The sequence below is a fragment of the Lagopus muta genome, chromosome Z (assembly GCF_023343835.1).
Source record: "Lagopus muta isolate bLagMut1 chromosome Z, bLagMut1 primary, whole genome shotgun sequence".
Lineage (NCBI taxonomy): Eukaryota > Metazoa > Chordata > Aves > Galliformes > Phasianidae > Lagopus > Lagopus muta.
Window position 1 is genome coordinate 19,887,116 of NC_064472.1, and position 22,612 is coordinate 19,909,727.

At 39.5% G+C, this 22,612-nt stretch overlaps 1 protein-coding gene across 3 annotated transcripts in view; it reads left to right on the forward strand.

Annotated features, from left to right (window-relative positions):
* NDUFAF2 (NADH:ubiquinone oxidoreductase complex assembly factor 2) overlaps positions 1-22,612 on the forward strand; it is a 53,757-nt gene that overhangs the window by 20,752 nt on the left and 10,393 nt on the right. For all 3 annotated transcript variants that reach the window (XM_048931472.1, XM_048931474.1, XM_048931475.1), the window contains 2 exons: positions 2,451-2,540; positions 11,513-11,553. In XM_048931472.1, coding sequence (XP_048787429.1) covers positions 2,451-2,540; positions 11,513-11,553 — 131 coding nt within the window. The remainder of the gene's footprint in view (positions 1-2,450; positions 2,541-11,512; positions 11,554-22,612) is intronic.

Genomic DNA, 22,612 nt, shown 5'->3' on the forward strand with positions numbered 1-22,612 from the left:
TTTTTGTGGGTTTTTTTCCATCTTTTGGATATTTTGTGGGTGGTTGTTTTTTGTTTGTTTGTTTTTATTTGTTTGTTTTTGCTTCAATAGAATAAACATCAAAGATAAGAAGCAATATGGTTTCAACCTTTTCTCTGACCTAGGAATTGATATAATATGTGTAATCACATATTAGAATCATAGAATGTCCTGAGTAAGAAGGAACCCATAAGGCTGGACTAATCTTCTGACTCTACACTACTACTAAAATAACCAGACCATGTATCTGTGAGCATCATGCAAATGCTTCCTGAGCACTAACATTTTGGTGCTGTGAGCACTGCCCTATAGAGCCTGTTCTAGTGCCGTTTCACCATCTGGTTAGGAAACTCTTCCTGGAAGCACAACCTGAACTGCTGGCCTTCCTGGTGTTCTGGGCACACTGTTAATTGATGTTCAGCTTGCTCTTAACCAAGACCCACAAATCTCTTTCATTGAAGATGCTCTCCAGTGTCTCATCCCCCAGGCTATATGTATAGTTAGGTTTGCCCCTAATCCAGCATTTACTCTTGTTAAACTTCATGCAGCTGATGATTGTTCAGATCTTTCATTTGTCTAGATCTCTCTACAAAACCTCTCCACCCTTGATGGAGTCAGCAGCTCCTCCTAATTTCGTAGTCAGCAAACTTGCTCAAAACACATTCTAGTCCTACGTCCAAGTGGTATACATAAGCATTAAAGAGGGCTGACCCTAAAATGGAGCTCTGGGAAACCCTGCTAGTGACTTACTGCCACCCTCATATAGCCATTACATTATGTTTCTGTCTAGCTGTATGCTGGACATTTTGTCCAGAAGGACAAAAGCCATACTGAAATCCAAGAAAATAGCATCAGTTGGTGTCCCTTGGTCAACTAGATGGATGACCTTGTTGTAAAAGGAAATTAAGTTAGTTTAACAGGACCTGGCCTTCATGAACGTGTTGGCTGTGACCAATAACCACATTGTCCTTAGTATTAAAAACAATAATAAAGTTACAGAATTGGTATATACAAGTCATCTTGTGGGACTGGGATTAACATCTAGAGGACAATCCCAAGATATGGCACCAACACCTACAAATGCATTGAAACTGCTTTGATAATCTTTTCTTTGATCGTTCTGTCATATATTGCAAGTATTCTGAAGCCTTGAATGATCCTATTCAATCTGACCGCGCGTTACAGTGCAATGAATTCTCACTGCCAGCATCAATCACAGTTTGTGTTAGGAGTGGAAAAACAAACTCCTTTACGTTTGCTGGTGTTTAATCACTGTGTTCTTGTATCTCTGTGTGGAACTCAAATACTGGACAGTTGTTTAAGTGGTACTGTGTTTGCAGTATAAAGTGGTGACTTTACAGTAATGAAGAAGAGTGTTAATTCCTAGACTCATACAGGATCAGCAATATCTGTGGAAGTTCTTACTGTTTTGCTGAGCTAAGTACTTAACAGTGAGCACTAGTATGCAGAGATGAGTAAATTGCAACGACTGTCTTTCAGTATGAAAAAAATATTTTAGGTGGATATTTATTTCAGTATTTCTGCAGGATGTCAAATCATAACAGCCACATGGGCCTGGCAGAAGGAGGCTGGGGAATTAAGTCTTTTCTCTGTGAAGAATGGAGAAATTTTACATATTTTGTATTATCTACTAGATTTAAAAGATTTTGGGACTTCAATAAGTGAAGACTGCAGTGATTAAAATATTTTAAATATATTTTTAAAAGCTTAAATAAACACTGTGTATTCCTCAGACAATGCATCTGCTGTGTTCTGTATCACCAGTCAAGCCTCAGTTTTTCGTTTCTGACTGTTGCAGAATCTGAGTGGGTGGTAGATGCAGCTTCTCCACAATGGCTCCTCTTTTGATGTATTGAATATTTCCTATCAGAGTGATCTTTATGTTTTTCATTTTTTAATGCAGTAAATAGTTAGCTGTTAAGCATGTGGAAAGGCTCATGTGCCCAGAGCCATTGCCACCAATGAGCTCACCAGTGAAGTCTGTGCTGATTTTTTTGCCTCTATAGCATTTTCAAGTTTCCGGACCCTTGCCAGCAAAGGGAATGAAGGGAAATGCAGGTTTGATTTATGGGGCCTCAGTGAAGTGTTTTCAAAAGGAGTGTTAGTTTTGGAGGTACAATGAGGTAGACAGTTTGGGCCATTAATATTCCACGTGGGCAACATAACATATAAATTTATGATGAAGTTACTGAAATAGATAGCATCTCAAATAGATATCTTGGTGATAATCATTTTCTCACTATTTAAATCCTTCCTTTTTTATCTTCCAGACATTACTACATTTGTGTGATTAAGAGGTCTTTCAAAACAATACTATAATTAGTATTTTAAATATTGTATGTGTGTGTGTGTATATATATATGCATTTGTATATAACTGTTTCTTTTTTCTTTTTCTCTTTTTTGCTGTAGGGCAAATTAAACCTGAAAGAAGGTTTGTAGAAGCAGTAAATCGGCAAGCATATCAGTACGAGATGGGTGACTTTCCAACAGAATGGGAAGGTAAATCTTGAATATTTTGGTTTTCTTTCAAGATAACTTTGTCATTGAATTTAGATTCATTTTTTTAATGGAATGTCTTGCTGTGTGAATAGGCTGCCTCTTGTTTTTCATTTTGGGTTACTTTTTTATAACTGATTTGATATGAATTTTTAAAGTGACTCCTTTACAAATAAGTAATGTTTAGGAAATGAGTACGTAATAAAAATGTAAATAAAATCTGCCTGATTATGACTTTCTCCTATTAGATGTGAAAATGTTTGTGCCTGGGGGGGATCTGATAGAATAACCAAACTAAGTTGCTAATTATGCCTTTACTGCCGTGTCAGTTTGTAGGTCAGCTCAATTATTGGTGGCACAGTGATGGGGCTTTTTTAAAATCGTTGTTTTAATCACCATATCTGGCTTCCAGTACTTTTCCTTGCATAGTCTTGTAGGGAGTTGGAGAGCCCATAAAGCAATTAATGTTGTTTTGTTTTTTTTTCCTCATCAGTTATAAGAAAATTTTCTTTCTATGTCCCAAAGTTTCAGATAAATTCAGGGAAGCTAGAGGAATTTTTTAAGATTAACTAAGCAGCCTTTGGAAGAGAGAAAGGAGAATGGGATTGCATGTTGTTCCTTGAGGTTGTAGATTTAGCCTGGAGTGGCTTTAAGTATGATTTATGAACTCTGTATAGGCAAAGAACCTTGAAGCATAGGAATTCCACCAAAAAAATGCTAACCAATTTTTTAGTTTTTGTTCAATGTCAATTTAAACAATATATATAGTTTTTAAAGTAGTTTTTAGTAGCCAAAACTAATAGTAATTGTGTATTTGAAGAGGCTATTCAGGAAATTATGGTGTATTTGCTACATTTTGACATGTAAATTATTGATGTGGAATTCTCTCTACTTCTTTCCTGCCTCCTGTGAAATGAAAAATAATCTGAGTAAGAAATGGGAAAGAATGCACTGGGCAGCCTGGTCTAGTATTAGATGTGGAGGTTGGTGGCCCTGCATGTGGCAGCGGGGTTGGAACTTGGTTGTCCTTGAGGTCCCTTCAAACTGTTCTGTGATTCTATGAAAAGACTGGAGAGTGCAAGTGATACTATAGAAGCCAGTCAGCTGAGTGGGTATGGTTTAACACAGGGATTTTAGACGCACTTTGCAGAAGGCTATTTATCTCTATCCTTTTAGTTTTCTTCTTTATGAGGAAAGGGGAAATCAGATGCTTCCCAGGCTCTAAAGGTCTGTGCTTAACTTTCAGTCTTCTGTCCAGACTTTTGAAAAATTTCCAGTGCATTTTTCCTGTGGGTGTTCACTTGATAGCTCATGCTGTTGTGTACTGTGATTGTTCCAGCAAATGTTCTGAGGCTTTGCAGGAGGATCTCTGAAGCACTTGCTGTTTCCTCTCAACACTAAAAGATTTGTATAAGATTAGAAGGCTGTATAATATTTCTTACTATTTTTCTTTCTTTATTCTTTGATCTTTTGGGGGGAGTAGCTTTTGTTTTCTAAGTCTTCTCTGCCAGGCACATTCTTACATCTCCAGGAACCTTCTCTCCAAATAGCATGCAAGTGGTCTGACATTTACATTGTCTCTGCTTCAGTTTTACCCGCACTTTCAACACTAGCATTCTCTTTCCAAGCCTTCTCAGTCTTTCCACTTGAAGAATTGTGCTAAAATCTGTGCTGCCTTGTTTGCTCTTCTTTTTTTTTCTACAGAGCTGCTTTCACTTGTGCTTGGTTCTGCCAGGCACAGCTTTTTCACTAGTATCTAATCCATAGTGACCATGTCATGTAAAGCCACTCATCCTGGCACTTCTCTCAATTTCCTTATATCACACTGTACAGCTAGGAAAGTCTTGTAACCTTTATGAACAATAGTACTGTCCCTGGAAATATTTAAGGGCCAAAAACTTGCGTGGAATCAGTCATGGGTTGCTTAGGGAGTATGAGAGACTGAATGAAATTTGAAGGGGGACTGGGATAAATCTTGTTGTATTTCTAAGGCATACTGCCTGTACAGCTAGTAAACTAAGGGAACTTGGGAATTGTGTTAATCAAGTTATAAATATTAAATAGGGTGAGACTGAGTAGGAAGCTATAAGGCAAATAAATGTGCCAAACATCCACATAGTAGGCTCAGTCTGTGCAAGCTGTTTCTCAGACTTGGGAGAGGATGTTTGAATGATAGTCCTGGAAGTTTACTGAGTATATGGCTGAAAGGTTTACGCTGAGTTTTCCTCTTAAAGATAATTGTTTTAAAGTGCTGTGCTGGATTTAATTTCTGAAGTTAATCAGACCCATGGATACTTCAGAGGGCTTGAATGTTTATTAAGGATTTGTTGAACTGAAACATACTCCATATTGTAAAAATGGAATTGTAATTCCTTGTGTTCTCTTTAGCATTAACTGACTGTACACCTTTTATACCGTGGTTTTGAATTTAGAAAGTAATCCTGCAGAGAAGGTCTTGAGAGTCCTAGTGAATGAAAAGCTGTGCATGAGCCATCTTTGTGTGCCTGCAGCCCAGAAGGCCAACTGCATTCTGGGATGCATTGAAAGAGAGGTGGCCGGTGGGGGACGGGATTGTCCCCCTCTGCTCTGCCCTCTTGAGGTCCCATCTGCATTATGGCATCCAAGCCTGAGGCTCCCAGCACGGGAAAGACATGAAGTTGTTAGAGTGATCCAGAGGAGGGCTGCAAAGGTGATCAGAGTGCTGGAGCACCTCTCTTACAAGGAAGGACTGAGGGAGCTGGGCTTGCTCAGCTTGGAGAAGAGAAGGCTCCAGAGGGGACCTCAGTGCAGCCTTCCAATACTTGAAGGAAGCTTTCCAGCAGGAGGGGTGGACTAACTTTATACACAGTCTTGTAGAGATAGGAGAAGAGGGAATGGCTTTAAACTAAAAGAGGGAAGATTTAGGTTAGATGTTAGAATTTTTTTACTTGGAAGGTGCCGCATAGAAACTGTGGATGCCCCATCCCTGGAAGCATTCAAGGTCAGGTTTGATGGGGCACTGGGCAGCCTGAGCTGGTGGGGTGCAGCCCTGCCCATGGCAGGGAGTATGTGGAACTGGATAATTGTTGAAGTCCCTTCCAACCTAAGCTGTTCTAATGATTGTAACCCATGCACACAATTTGAAGATTACATATTTTTGCTTAGATTAAGCCTCTTATATTTTAGTACGAGGCAAGGAAGTATGCTTTTCTTTTCCCTGGGCAATATGGATGCAGCCAACAGATAACCTTTCTGTAATGTTAATTCTGAATGTTGACCTACTGTAGAATATGTAATTTACTTCCTCAGGACATGTCAGTAGTGCTCCCAAGAGGAGATCAGCAATTTTACATGCCTACATTGATTCCTGAGATTGCATGCTTCATGCTGCAATAAAGCTCATCTACTCCCTGTCTTGCATTTTTTTCCTGGTAACATTCAGTGATTAATGGTAGTCTTAATTTGCATACTCACTTTTGCATTCATTATAGTGCCTTATGTGCCAGTAGGAGTCTTAAAGTTCAATGAAAATCTCATGCATACTAATGAGATTGCAAATGAGTGCTAGTAAAAGAGTGCAAGGTTCTTAAGGTAGAAAACGTCCAGTTATATTGCAAAATTCCTTTTAGACAAAGGTGACATTACAATGCATACAGAAAACAGGAAATGCCATCCAGGTAAATTAAGAGCACTACCATAATTAATTGGAAATGGAGGCAATCAATTCATTTTCCTAAAGCTTTGGAGGCAGACAAGCATGCTTTACTTGTGGTCAGTACGTATATGTAAACTTTGCTGCTTTTGCCATTTTGAAGCATTTTGGCTGACAGGGTGTGAGAGCACTTTGTTTTGTTAATGTATGAGATGAGTGTTCATGTGGAAATCTTCTAGCTGCAACTGTCACTGGACTTTTTTTAGGAGTGTACGTGTGGTCAAATACTGCATAACACCTGCCTGCTTGGAAATCAGAGATAGGGTGCTCAAAATATTTCCACCTGAAAACTATTGAAGATTAAGTATATTAAATTCCTCCTATTTTTCCCCCTGAAGAGTGGTCAGATGAACAATCTAAAAAAAATAGAATTAGAAAAATGTGTTGCTTTTGAAATATTGATGAAACTATTTGAAACTGAAGTAAAATGTAGCAGAATGCACTGAATTCAGATGAAAACTTCTGTGCTTTTAATCTTGTATCTTAGTCTGTGCTTTGTGTAAAATGTTTCTGGAATGGATTTTTTCAGAGGAGATATTGTACATTAAAGCTAAATTCATCTTAAGACTATGAAGAGATTCTAGTACATTTTTTGTTATACTTCTCAGTTATGCAGCAATGAGTAAATTTTTCATTAAATAATGATTTTCTAATGCAGTTCATTAGAGATACAGTGAATGGTAATGTGAATGGTAAAGTGAAATTACCTGTAGTAAGTTGGAAAATGGTTTTCATTAGCTGTGTCAGCAAGTTTTATTTACATTTAAACGAACAAAATTTATAATTCTGACACGTATTAAAAGAAGGAAAGTGATAGCCCTGGTATAGCATGTATTCAAATGCTTTTTATAGATGGAAAAAAAAATAGAATCAAAGAACGATAGAATTGCTCAGGTTGGAAAAGACCTTCAAGATCATCAAGTCTGACCACAACCAAACCATACTACCCTAACTAACAACCCTCCACTAAATCGTGTCCCTGGGCACCACATCCAAATGGTTTTTGAACACATCCAGGGATGGTGACTCAAATACCTCCCTGGGGAGCCTATTGCAGTGCTTAACCACCCTTATTGTAGAGAAGTTTTTCCTGACATCCGGCATAAACTTACCCTGGTGCAACTTGAGGCCATTTCCCTTGTCCTGTCACCAGTGGGGCTCTTGCTGTAAGCACCTTTCAGATACTGGAAGAGAGCAATAAGGTCTCCTCTCATCCTCCTCTTCCCCAAACTAAAAAGTCCCAGTTCCTTCAATCTCTCCTCGTAGGACATATTCTCCAAGCTCTTCTAAGCCTTGTTGCTCTTCTCTGGACCTGCTCCAGCACCTCAATGTCCTTTCTGTACTGAGGTGCCCAAAACTGAATACAGTACTTGAGGTGGGGCCTCACCAATGCCGAGTACAGGGGCAGGATCACTTCCCTAGTCCTGCTCATCTCACCATTCTTGATAGAAGCCACGATGCCATTGGCTCATATTTAGCCAACTGTCCATCAATACATCAAAGTCTCTTTCTGTCAGGCAGCTTTCCAGCTACTCCTTCCCAGGCCTGTAGGGTTGCCTGGGGTTGTTTTGACCAAAATGCAGGACTCGACACTTGCCCCTATGGAAACTCGAACAGTTTACATTGGCCCATCAGTACAGTCTACCCAGCTCCCTCTATAGTGCCCTTCTCCCCTCAGGCAGATCAACACTCCCTCTCAACTTGGTGTTGTCTTCAAACTTACTGAGGGTGCTCTCAATCCCCTCATCAAGATCATTAATAAGGATGGTGAATAGAAGTGGCCGCAGTACTCGTGATTGGCCACCAACTGGATTTAACCCCATTGACCACAACTCTTTGGGCCCAGCCATTCAGCCAGTGTTTCACCCAGCAGAGCGTATGCCCATCCAAACCATGGGCAGCCAATTTCTTCACAAGAACATTGTGGAAGAGATGATAACTGTATATTGTGGAAGAGCACGATAACTGTGTGTTATTTGTTATTTGTGAATTTAAATGGATACATTTTTGATAATAGTATATTTGGGTAATGGTATGAGAAATAAACTGAGGATAGTTTGATTGTTTTTGAGTGTTTGTATTAACTGTGACATATTAATAATTCATTAATTCAGCTCGGAAAGCAAATGGTATCCCGTGCTCCATCAGAAGAGAGGTGGACAGCAGGGACAGGGAGGTGATTGTCCCCCTTTACTCTGCTCTTGTGAGGCCCCATCTGGAGTACTGTGTCCAGGTCTGGAGCCCTCAGTACAAAAAAGACAGGGAGCTGTTGGAGAGTCAAGAGGAGAGCCACAAAGATAGGACTGGAGCAGCTCCCCTACATAGACAGCCTGAGGGAGCCTACAAGTTGCAGGAGGGAAATCAACTCTTTGAAAGGGTTGATAACTGCAGGACAAGGGGAAATGGTTTTAAGGTGAGGGAGGGAAGATTTAGGTTGGATGTCAGGGGAAAGTTCTTTACAGAGAGAGTGCTGGAACAGGCTGCCCAGAGAGGTTGTGGATGCCCCATCCCTGGAGGTGTTCAAGGCCAGATTGAATGGGGCCCTGGGCAGCCTGGTCTAGTATTGAGTGGGGACGTTGGTGGCCCTGCATGAGGGAGGAGGTTGGAGATTGATGATCCTTGAGGTCCCTTCCAACCCTGGCCATTCTGTGATTCTGTGAATGAAAACAAGTTGCATAATGCTCCTCAATTCTTGGGTTCTGTTGACATAACTTGTACACAGTGTACTACCCTTCACTGTGCTTCTTGTACTCAAGCAGATGATCAAATGATAAAATCTTTTAACAGAAGTATTCCGTTCATCTGAAAATCATTACCGAAATAACTGAGTCCTATCTGTCAGTGAAAAAAAAATCTATTGTAATGACTGTTTCAACAATAGTTTGTAGCTGCAGCTCATTTTGTGTAGAATTTCAAATTTTAAGGTCATTTTTAAGAATTACTAAGTTGTAACCAGTTGAAATTAGGATGCAGCTGTGAAAATGTTTGCGTTTTAAGAAAATACTGGCAATTTCAACAAAATGAAGTCATTTTTAGGTGCTGAGAGCAGTGAAATTGAGACCAGGGGGATTGTAACAAATTACATCCATGTGGCAAATAAATGAGGTACAGAAAGGAAAGAAGATGATACTTCATGGAAAGTAATCCTCACACTTCAGTTTTCACCAAGCGTTTTAAGCTACTTCTTTTCCATTTTTCCCAACTGCATCTTTTAAACATACTTCTTGGTACTTGATATTTCTAGCACTTTCTAGCTTTTCTGCATGTGATTAGAACTGTTGATAAATATAAACAGTGATGATATTTTTTTTCAGGAGGAAAGACTTTTGTGCTATGATTTTCTCTAATAATCTTGTTGCTGTCAGCATACCAGCTTAGGTGCACGTCTTGTCAGATTTCGTATTTGGAAATTCTCATAAAGTTAAAGTGCTTGTAAGTGCTACAAATACATGCAGAATGTTTTCTTGTTCTACAGAATTAAAGAGAAAGTCATCTTGTTGTAACTAAATTATTGTAATGGGCTGGTTTTGCTTTCTAGTAACATAAAGCTTTTGCAGAAGGTTTGGTGTTGCTTTCAGTACTCAGACACTTCCCCCCAGTTGCGTATATAGGTCTTAACTTTGTTAGGACTAAAAGACTACTGAGTTGACAGGTATTGATATTCATAAGTATATATGCATGATAATTTTAAGAAAATATGTTTCAGAAATTGTCATCTGATGGACAAGAAACAAACAATTTCATGTAATTGAAGATTATTTTATCATTAACTTTCAATTAGAGCTATTGGCTTTGCCATGGCGACTGATTTCTAAGCTGTGTAATGACATTTTTCCTGCTTTAATTCCATTCTTACATTAATTTTAAGCTATTCCTCCTAAAATCAACTTCGTCATGTTGCTGAAGCAGAGTAGTGCTAGTTCATTGTATGGGTGATTGCATTTTCAGTAGTAAGGTGAAATTGTGGCTCCATGCAGCTGTTAGCTCTTTGAGCTTGCTGCTTGATTGATTTGCAGTTCCCCTCAAAATCCAGTGGAACTGGAAGATTAAAATTTGAAATAATCCATTTTAATAGCATTTCTGAAAGAAATGAGCAGGAATACAGTGTGTGAGTGATAATGTGTGATAGTGAAAATGGCATTTTTGTTCTAATTTTCAAGCATGATAAACTTTTATCCAAAAATATAGAAGAACATTGTGCCTTTTATCTGCTTTCTTAATGTTTGTCCATCTGCTCGCTGCTATTTGCATGCTTCTACAAATTATCTAAAAAGTAGAAATGGGGAAAAAAATCAAAATGTCTATAAAATGTCTGCAAAATATGCTAACTGGCACCTAGCAGTTCTGTGAATTCAACAGTTTTGAGAAAATGTTGCACTCGGTAGTGGTACTTTTGAAGAGAGATGCATGTTGACTTGTTCACAGTCAGGGAATTTGTTCATCTAACAATTTCTGTAATAGAGTTGGAGCTCTCTGTCATAATTCATTGGCTGAATGAAGCAAGATTGGACATGGTACCACTTTTCTGTCTGCAATGAAATCCCGTTGGATTGTTGCTTCCAGTCAGCTCTGCACTGACAGGCAGTTCATGGTAGGAGCAGACATACAGCTGTTGATTATAGTTCGTAATGGGAAACCAAAATCACAGGACAACCAACACTGCCACTGCTCTAATTCTACTGCTGTCCTTTCCATGAATTTGCTGAGATGGAGGGAGCATCCTTTCTTTCCTCTGTTATTTTGTACCTTCCCTTTGGTGCAACAGGTAAAACCTTGCAGCCTATCTGAGACTAGGCAGATAGAGCTTGTGCAGATTTATGGCTATATTTTGCATCCCATGAAAGAACATAGTCAACGCTAATGTCTATGAGAGCTTTTCAAGCTTTAACAGAGCCTGAGGCATATACAGGGGTTGTTTTTCTCCAGAGTAGTCTAAAGCTTTTCATACTTTCATGTTTTCTCAGGGTGAAACTCTGCTTTTCTGTGTAGCAAGCTCAACAGAAGGCTGGGTCTAAAGCCCTGTTCTGCCATTCTGGGTAGCGTGTAAGCTGTGCTCAAGCTCTCATAACAGGAAGATGTTTTTTTTCTTCTATGATAGCTGAGAGTATTGACATGGGACATAGCATATTGGGGCTTGATACTTTGGGAAATGTTGTTTTGGCTTGCTGTGCTTGGCAAATTTTTATATAAATGTTTGCTTTCTATTACGAAGTCAATATCATTTTGAGTTGTAATACTGTCTGTTATCTTTGAAATATCCAATTGATTTTTATTTCTTTTGCAGCTTGGATAAGAAAAAAAAGAAAGGATCCACCCACCATTGAGGTAAGAGATGAATTGTCTTTAGATTTTCAATTGTGACAGTTAAAACTACAGTAATTCTTTTACAGTGGACTTTTTTGTTCTTACTTGTCCAGTAACTTGTTGCTTTGGGGTGAGAAGATAGTGTTGCTTGCCTAATTTAAGAAATAACATTAAGACTTGATATATATACTTAGGAAAATGAAAAATACATGGAAATAAAACCCCCAATATTCTGTTCGTTGTTTCTTTTATTTATTTGAAATTAGAGTCTTTAAGATAGTCATGGTTATTCAAGAGTTTTGTTTTGTTTTGTTTTTTTTAATTACATCAATTCTCAAATTACTGCTGTGAAGTTTTAGGACAGGTTCTCTGCGTATTAATACAACCTTTTTTTCAAGGTAGCTGACATTAAAATGCGGGTTTCAAATTCAGATGCCAGCAATACAAGCAAACAGACTGCATTCAAATAGTACATTGCTAATGAGATGGGGGAGTTGCAGTCATGATTTTTTCTCTCAGTGGTTTCTGGTAGAACAAAGAAGCAAAATATCCTCTAATTTTAATGCTAATGACTTTGTAAAGAGTAGAATGAATTTGGCTTCTGGTCCGTGTATGCACACATATGCACACATTTCCACTTCTTACCCTGGGCTTGCACTGTAAGTTGCTAAGTGTTAGCTAGGAGTGATTGAGTCGGCAAAGTGTGGGTTACTACAGAAGATTCAAACTAACAGCCAGAGGGACATAAACTTGACTTAGGTCAATAAGAATAATTGCTTTGACCAAAGCTTTGGTCACTTGGATCTTCTGAAATGCATCGATTGTGAAATGTTGTTCTGCCTACTTGTACATTAGGATGAGCTTGAGAAGCTTTTCATATGATATTTACAAGCCATAGCTCCCATGCAACTTAAAGCTTTTCAACTGTTTGTGCCTTTTTTTACTCTTTGCCTCTGGGGTTGCAGAGATAAGGGCTACACCGCATGCATGAATGGAAGAAAATGTTAAATTTACCCTCAAATGATGCGACCCAGAGAAGAATTAATACACCTAAAAAGAAAACCCACAAACTTTTTTTCCCTCCCTCCTAATCCTAATTTTTTGTGCAAAAGGGATACCTCAGAAAGCATCCCATCTAAGCTTGGACTGCTCTTTTTAGTGGCCATGTCCTAAGCATACTGTATGCATAGAACATTTGTGTTGAAAGCATCACATCATGTGATACTTGAAGGCATGAGGTGTTTCATTCATTTCATGCTATCATTTCCAAGAGCCAAACTCTTGATCGTCCTGAGATGAACCTACTCCAGAGAACATGGGCAGCCCTGAGTTTAGAATTTGTACAGTAAAGCTCCTTCTGGCACTGGGGCTGTTGTTCTCATCTCATGTAGAGATGGAGTCTGTACAGGTGAGAGAACTGTAGATCAATGGTGTTCTGAATATTTTTCGTCCCAGAAAGAAGCAATCTATGGAGGCTGAAAGACTAGTGGGAATAGTGATGCAGAGTTAACAGGGCTGCTTGTACCTTCAGTCCATGAATTAATAGATATGAAAAACTATTTAGCAGTTAGGTATTTTACCTGCAGGGCTGTGCATTGTCCTTATCAGAGCAGAAGTATTATACCAGCAATTTAAATAGCAGTTACCTTTTCTTTCACAAAATCTCCAATGTGGATTGTTTTTTTTTGTTTGTTTGTTTGTTTTTGTTTGTTTGTTTTTGTCCTGTGTAAGGGAAGCTAGTTCAAATACACATATGTTAAAAATTCTTGCTAAAAATTTGCAATGCTTTTTAAATGTGATACACAGCTTTTTTTTTTTTTTCTGTATTAGTATGGGGGGACGTGCGTGTTCTACTTTCCTCTTTGGTTAGAAACTGTTGTATCACAATGTAATTATAAAGATAGTGGTGAAGTGCATACAGAATACTATTTGGTGTCATATGTAGAACTGACTGGCTCTAGTGCTTTAGGTACACAATTTGTGGGTAGCTATTGTACATTATATTCCCATTTTGACAGTAATGCTGATACGGTAAACTGCTATTTCTAAGCTGTGGAACCAGGGAATATTTTTGACCATGTTTCTTGTTGAATCTATGTATAACAAATCTTCTTGTTCTTTTACATATTTCTCTTGGGACTAGGCCATTTCTGTTTTGTGCCTTAATGACATTTTACTGTCAACATCACATTGTAACACCACAGAAAAACATTACAATTCTTTTTTTATGATTGTCATTTCTTTTTAGCCTACCCCCTTTTTTTTTTTAATTTATATTGTATATTGAGCTTTATGTTAAGCTTTATTACAATTTCTGTTCCACTTCTTTGATCCGTTTGCCTACTATCCCCATGTAGTATTTTGTGGTGGTTTTTTTTTTTTTTTTTTTTTACATATTTATCTTTTATTCAGCTCTCGGCTGTGGGTGATAGAGGTTGCCAAAATGCTTGTACATTCAGATCTCTTGGAGAGGTCTATTATGAACTTGAGAAATATTGTGAAGCTTCACAAATCAGCTGAACACTTCTTGCTGTGATAGCACCAGCAAGCACCTCCTGGGAACCAGTGAATTTTGTAAGCCAAGGAAATGTGGCTCAGAATCATTACATCAGTCACTGAAGTGAGGGCGAATGTGAGTTGTCCTTATTTATGCTGGCCAGCATGGTGAGCTCATGACACCAATTTTTCTTCTGACTACAGATTTCACTTCTGGCTTAAAACATGGCATTTTAGTGTTTTGTATTTGGGCATGTCTCAGTTGCATGGGAAAAAAAATGCAAGGGGGAAATCCTTCTGTGGACTCTCTTTTTGGTCTTCTGTTGCTGTTCCATTCACCAAACTGGAACTCCCCATATTTAAAAGATGTTGAACAGTGTAATACTGTAAGAGTGATCTGGCTTTTTATGTACCTTAATGAATTACGAATACGGATCTGGAAGTAAATTCTCTATGCTAGAGGCCTCCTTTTTTTTTGTTGTCCATATATAGTGTAGATAGAAGTATTCACAGGTTAAATCCTCACTGTTTCTTTCTTTGTATGCGTATATGTTTGTATATTGAATATTTTGTGGGAAGCAAAATGGAGTTTTGTGTTTCTTTAACTGGTGTAAGGAGTATGAAGGTAGTTTGTAATAGGAAATACTACAGTGAATGACTGCTTTTCTCATGCGTTACTTATTAAACAGTAACAAAACTCAGTGTCTTCTGAACTGTGCAGTTGGGTAGAAGTTGAAATGTTATAAAAAGAAGCTTCTTTTCTAGCATTTCTTGTCCAGCATTTCTATAATTATCTATTTTGACATCTTCCTTGTTAAGGAAAGAGAAATGTACCTCAGTGATTTTTTAGTAAGCCCAAGGTTTCAGCGATAGCTTCCCCTCAAGTAATTACATTGTAATAGTTCCCATAGTGCGTGCCTACTTTTACCATTCGATCGTAACTATTACTTGAGAGATTATATGAAATAAACTAGCTTCAGTCATGGAGATGAGTCAACACAGCCTTTTGTTTTGACACTGTTCCGATTGCACATTTTAGTTTTTCTCCTATCTTCTTTCATATTCTTCAGTTGAGAAGTTTCAAAATGAGCACTTTGACATAGAGAATAGGGTTTAGCAAATGAGTATTCCTGAAGCAAATAAAAAAGCTGCAGGATATGATTTACGGTTTTGGGAAATGCTGTTAAGAAGGGACAGAGATAAACAGCTCTTCTGAGCAAAATATTTTCCACCACTGTTGTTCAGGATCACAACCAGGACTGAAAATTTGGGACGTATTCTAATCATTTGACTTGCACTAAATAGCATTTTGCACAGTAAATTGTGCATGTTTTCAGAAAGGATTATTACTCAGTTTGAAAGGGCATTAAAACTTGACAGTACAGAGCTGAGCTGAAAGAGCCTTAATAAAAAGGAGCATTCAGTGAAGTCACTTTGACAAAGAGATTGAAGAAGCCATTATCTTTTAAGAGTTTTTCCTCTCATTTACTTTGTCCTCGGCCTCCACAGAAGACTGAGGGATCAAAGTGTCTCCTTACTTTCCATTTCCCTGTGCTGCAGATCCAAAGGCTGTATGGAGAGAGGGAGCTGCTGCCACTTTGTTCCACACTTTGTCTGTGTGGGTGGGACTGTATGGAGCAGTGGCTCTGTCTGCCAGTTCACTGTCAGCACAGCTGAATGAGGGTGGACAGAGAAGTAAAGTGTACCAGGAAAAGGGCTGGTACAGATTACATCATACTTAAAGCAAGGGGAAAGTAGGGAACAAACTGACTGCAGCTACATCTTCTCCCTTGCTTTGTGGGCACCAAGACTGTAGGCTGCCCTTCATTCTGGGTTAGTTTGTGGTTTTTGCTGCTTCTGTGCAGTTTTGGCTGTCTTGGACAAGTGTTTGATTTTGTCCAGAAATCTGGATTATGTTATAGGATTTAGGAGCAAGCCCCTACTGAACTGCCTTTAAAACTAAATATGGGGCTCTTTGTAAAGCATAATGGTACATATATTGTAAATAATATATTGATCTAACTCACACTGATTGTGGAGTGCAACTTCTGTGCTGTTAACTGATTAAAACCAGAGAGTTCATACACTGCTCCTTTAAAGCGCCAAGAATACTGTGCCAAACAAACGTAAGGAATTGCCTTTCTCTTACAGCAGTTTCCATTGCTGGAAACATGGCTCCAACAGTACACTGGAGGTTTGCTCCTGTATCTGCATAACGTTTAAGGGGTTCTTGCAGGCTGTAAGCAAAAGTAATTGCTCTGAAGCAGCAGCTGTGTGTGTTCCATAATTTGTCTGGGTAGTTTGTGTGATGCTCATTTGAAGGTCAAAAAAGCAACAAAGCCTGGACAAAGAAAGATGTCATAAATTGTGATGTATCCAGAAAGGCAAATTTGGATGAGTTTACTTTTGAATTACATGGGGTTTATCCTTCTAAAAAATAATGTCAGGTGTACAGAACATAGTCCATAGTTTAATATTGCAACTGGACAGAGATTTAAGGAAACAAAACAACTAAATAAAGCAAATCCTGGATCAGTTTGACAAATGGCTGATTGTTGATGGAACACAGATATTTAACAAGTACATTCTGTATAAAATTAGCTGTCACCTGATTCAGTGTTTGATTTAAATCAGTATTTTAACGAAGAGAGATAAGCTTTCCTAGTTCAAGCTGCTCTTCTGTATCTGCCATATACTGACACTTCATTGACCACATCATTTGTTATTCCCAGCCTGGTGCTGCTGTGCTCATGCCAGTTGTTGAGTTAGCAGGACATGCCCTGGGTCAGAACATGCAGTGCTTCCCATTGATGGTCTTGAAATACGATGTAACAGCCTGTTACCTCATCTTGCCAATTTATCTTGTGGAACTGGAAAAGGGAGTTTTGTGACCCTGTTTGGCAATGTTGCGAAATGGATTATTTGACTTAACAACTAGCACTTTGCTGGACTTTTGATTATTTTGTCAGTAAAGAATTTCTGATACTTTAAATTGTCTCACATTCAACCTTTTGAATGCTGACTGTTTCAAAAGAGATTTCTTTTTTTCTGTTTGTCATTTTTAAGTTTTTATTTCAAGAAGTATTTCGGCTAGTTTGTAGATACGCATTTTTAAGAGTTCAAAATTCAAGTTCATTCATGATTAGACAAAGTATTCAAACAAGGCACTAAAATGCAAAGGTTCTGTGAGGTTCTTCTGTAGTTTGAACAACATTAATATGTCCAAATATTTCCCAGTTCTAACACCAGACAGTAGAAAGCTAACCCTATTCAAATCAAAGGAAATCAGAATGTATCATTAAGATAACTTAGAAAGTTGGAACAAATTCTAAAACAACATAAGCTATTTTTCATTTCCTCAATACACAGACCCATCTGAAAAAAACAGTGACATCTTTGCTTAATATTAGTAATACATCAAGCCCTTGTATCTGTGGACCTGGGTGTATTGTCTTTAGAAAATCATCTAAGTAGAACAAAACTGAGCTGGTAACAGTCTGTTAAAATAACCTTAAAAAAAAAAAAATTCCATTGTACATCATCACATTGGTACTGTGTGTCTGGCCACCTGCGTCCTTTGGGACAGCTGCTCACAAGTCTGCACTGTCCTTTGCCTTCAGGAGATTGAAAATGTTACACGGGAAGCAAATAGCACTATAACCTATGGATAACTTGAAGATCTAGAGTGACACAGGAAGAGGAAGGGGAGGAAGAGTTCCTCAGATTGTGGAGTTCAGGGGTGCAGCAGCATAGAAAGGGTGGAGTACAGGCATTTTCCTGCAAGACCTACTGTGCAAGGGCTGATCACACTAATGAGTGAGACCCTGGGTGTTTGTATTTGTAGTGTTTTCCTACCAAGAGAAACTAATTCTATTTGTTCTGTGAGGCTCTTTCTTTGTTCAGAAAGGGTAAAGCAGCAGCAGTATGAGATCCAGTGAGAGTGAAAGAATGCTTCACTTCAAACATTCTGTCTACAAAACAGGTTTTCTGTGTACAGCCATCAAAAGTCCTCTTGGTGGAGTCAGATATCTGATTTTTTCTCCTCTCTGGGGATTGTAATTTCCAAATAACAGAGAATACTAAGCAGTACGTCTCATCTACTAGGATTTAGTGGGATCTTTAAGCAAAAATACAGCTTGCAGGAGTTTGCAAGAAAAGTGTAAATTGCTGAAGATCCCTCATTAGCTCACTGAGATGTAACAGCTGAAACAGACACAGCAAAGTCACATGCCAGCGGCATGAAGTACAGTATGATCTCTCTTACAGCAGTGCAGTTGGGAGCTAGCCATACGTCCTGGACTGCACTCCTTCCACGAGCAGTCATCCTTTTTTCTTCATTCATGTAGCTTTTACTGCCATTAAGATGTCAGAATATGTGGAAGAAATCAGTTTCTGCATGAAGAACAGTTGTTTAAAACTCCATGTAGGTCCACTTTGGTATTCCCTTCATAATAATAATATGAAGTTCATCAAGAAAACCTTAGGGATATCTTAATCCATGTTTTTCAAGGGACGTAACTCCAATCATAGAATGTCTAAAACTTCTTGGATACCTGCTCATCTAGCTTTGGTGATTTGTGTTTTTTAATCTGCCATGAGCAAAAAGTCTTCTTTTACATTCCTCTTCAAAATAAGATGTCGTCCTTGTAGTCAGATGTAGTTCTGTCCACACCATTTCTGTTTTGTTTCTAACTCTGGGAGTTGATGCATTTCAAAAACGAGATGTAGAGATTTCAGTTGGTATAAAACATGGCTGGGTGTTTTCAGGCATTTATTTATCCCCCAGCGAAGTCCCAGTCCTTAGATTTCTCTTAATAAAAATTGTAAAGGGCAGTTCTGACACTGTGGATGCAGTGTGCCTCCTGAGAGCTGCAGGTCCAGAAGGTTTGTGTCATACAGTGGTTTAAAGACAGTGCTGGATGAAAGCTTAGAAAACTATTGCCATCTGAAAGATGAAAAATAATTTTTGTTGGGCTAAGTAAAATTTTACTTTCCCCCTAGGTCAGAACACATTATGCACTTGTGTTTTTATGTTTCAGCAGACAGCTTCAGTGGTATGTTTTTGGGGCAGTTGGTAGCGAAGTTATCCATTTTTCTAAAATAATTCATCTTACAGAAGATGTATACTGCTCTAAACCTGTCTGTGTAAACTAAAATTAAAAACAAAAATGACTTCTACTCTTAGTCCCCCCATAGAGCATGTGAAACAGAAGAGAGCTGGCTGGCAACAGAACCTCAAAGTGAGAATGTCATTGCATACAGGTGAGCTGAAAGGGAGGAGAGGAGGGCTCTGATGGCGTGCATGTGTACAGCCCACTTGTCATGGACAACAGAGCCCACCAGTTGTCTGCTGCTGTTCAGCAGGGAATGGGAAGCCCTTCAGCACCAAAAGGTGTTTGGCAAGGAACCTTTCCAGCTTCCACTGTGTTTAAGTGCACTAAGCCATGTAGATAGTCTGAAGTCATATTTGGAAGGTTATAAAGATCCTGTACGTTTTTAGTGTATATTAAGGCTTATTCCTTCTATAAAATTGCGTGCAGTTGTTTCATTAAAATGTGTACATGGAAGCAAGTTGATTATTTTATTTGAATTTTTTTAGATAGCAACTATACTTTGATCACTGAAAGCTAATAAAAGAGCTGCAGCTGGGTCTCAAAATCAAATGACAATTACATCATCATCATGTAAAATGGACTTAAACCACTGGAACTTAGTTACAGCTGTATAAGGTAATTGTGTAGAAGTAATCCCTCAAAAAGTTTTGAAGTTAGTAAGTAGCTCTTTGGATTAAGTGAATTACATTCCTATTTTGGTACATCATTTCATGCTGTTCTGGCAGAGATTACAGTGCAGCCTTCACATATCAGAGGTGATATTCCATTGTTTCTTAGTAGTGAAGTAATACAACACCATAGGAGTAACCCCCTTGAAGTCAGTAAGATCATGATCAATTTTTATAAGAATGTGGTGAACGAGGACAGAATTAAGAGATGTGATAAAGGGATTTTGCTGTGCTTACAGTTGAAAATTTGACCACATTGCACTTGACATGACATTTTTATTTGAGTGTGGAAAAAGTTTTCTCTCATCCCCTCCAGGCTGTGAATCCATTTATATGCAGCTTGTGCATTTTCATTTTATGTAGGCATATGAAGTGTTTTGCCTCTTTTGTTGTGAATTTGAAAATTAAAGCAGAGAGACAAACAAGGGCTAAGAAAAACATGTTAATTTTTCATATGTCTATGGTAAGGTTTCTATACATACTATCAAATATATCTGTTCTTATTTTCCTCCCCATCATATGAAGGAGGAAGGGGATAAAATGAGGCTCACTAGAGATGAGCCTGTGGGAAGTCACATGGAGTCACATGAAGCTCTTTGGGCTCCTAGCAGAACTGTTGTGGGTTCACTCTGAAGCTCGCTGGGATCAGGATGGAAATGTTATGGGGCCACTATGGAGCTCAATGGGGTCACCATGGAGCTGCTATGTGTTCATAATGGTGCTGTTATAGGGGCACTTTGGACCTCCGTGGAGTCTGCAAAGAATGATTATTAGGTGACTAAGAAGCTCGGTGGGGTCAGTATGGAACTGTTTTGGGGTCACTGTGCAGCTGTATGGTGTCACAAAGGAGCTCGGTGGGGTCACTGTGCAGCTGTATGGTGTCCCTATGGAGCTCTTATGGTCATAATGGAGCTGTTACGGGGTAAGAACAGAACATTAATGGGGTCACCATGGAGGTCTGTGGGGTCACTATGGAGCTCTGTGAGGTCACTGCGGAGCTGTATATGGTCACAAAGAAGCTGTTAAGGGGTAACAATGGAACATTTATGGGGTCACAGTGGAGCTTTATGGGGTCACTATGGTACTCTGTGGGGTCATAATAGATGTATTATGTGGAACGTACGGAGCTCAATGGGGTCACAAGGGAACTGTGATGGGGTCACTCTGGAGCTCTCCTGATTCAGTATGCAGTTCTATGGCGTCACTATGGAACTCTTGTGGTCATAAGGGAAGTGTAATGGGGTAACTGTGGAACTTTAATGGGGTCCCTATGAAGCTCCATGGGGTCATAATGGAAGTGTTTTGGGGTCACTCTGGAGCTCGTTGAGGTCGTAATAGACCTGTTATGTGGAACCTAGGGAGCTCTATGGGGACAGAATGGAACTTCAGTGGGGTCACTATGCAGCTCTATGGCCTCTCTATGGAACTCCATGGGTGTCTGTGGAACTGTTCTCAGGTCCCTAAGAAGCTCTACGGGGTCATAATGGAACTGTTTTTGGGACACTAGGCAGCTCTCTGGGGTCTCTATGGAACTCCATGGGTCTCTATGGAACTCCATGGGGTGTCTATGGAACTGTTCTGAGTTCCCTATGAAGCTCTATGGGGTGACAAGGGGACTGTGATGTGGTCACAATGGAACAGCTCAGGGATTCCTTTGGAGCTCCATGGGGTCATAATGGAACTGTTTTGGGGTCCCCATGGAGCTCTGTGGGGTCACTATGGATCTCCATGGGGTGTCTGTGGAACTGTTCTCAGGTCCCTAAGAAGCTCTATGGGGTCACAAGTGAACTGTGATGGGGACACTATGAAACAGCTCAGGGATTACTTTGGGTCTCCATGGGGTCATAATGGAACTGTTTTGGGGTCACCATGGAGCTCTATGGGGTGTCTATGGAGCTGTAGGGCAACGCTGTGGAGCTCTAAGGGATGATAATGGAACTGTGATGGGGTCACTCTGCAGCTGTATGGGGACACTATGGCGCTCCACGGGGGATCTGTGGAACTCTTTTGAGGTCCCTCAGAAGCTCTATGGGCTCCTAGCAGAACTGTTGTGGGGTCACTGTCAAGCTCGATGGGGTCAGGATGGAAATGTTATGGGGCCACTATGGAGCTCGACGGGGTCACCGTGGAGCTGCTATGTGTTCATAATGGTGCTGTTATAGGGGCACTTTGGACCTCCGTGGAGTCTGCAAAGAATGATTATTAGGTGACTAAGAAGCTCGGTGGGGTCAGTATGGAACTGTTTTGGGGTCACTGTGCAGCTGTATGGTGTCACTAAGGAGCTCGGTGGGGTCACTGCGGAGCTGTATATGGTCATAAAGAAGCTGTTAAGGGGTAACAATGGAACATTTATGGGGTCACAGTGGAGCTTTATGGGGTCACTATGGTACTCTGTGAGGTCATAATAGATGTATTATGTGGAACGTACGGAGCTCAATGGGGTCACAAGGGAACTGTGATGGGGTCACACTGGAGCTCTCCTGATTCAGTATGCAGTTCTATGGCGTCACTATGGAACTCTTGTGGTCATAAGGGAAGTGTAATGGGGTAACTGTGGAACTTTAATGGGGTCCCTATGAAGCTCCATGGGGTCATAATGGAAGTGTTTTGGGGTCACTCTGGAGCTCGTTGAGGTCGTAATAGACCTGTTATGTGGAACCTAGGGAGCTCTATAGGGAGAGAATGGAACTTCAGTGGGGTCACTATGCAGCTCTATGGCCTCTCTATGGAACTCCATGGGTGTCTTTGGAACTGTTCTCAGGTCCCTAAGAAGCTCTATGGGGTCATAATGGAACTGTCTTT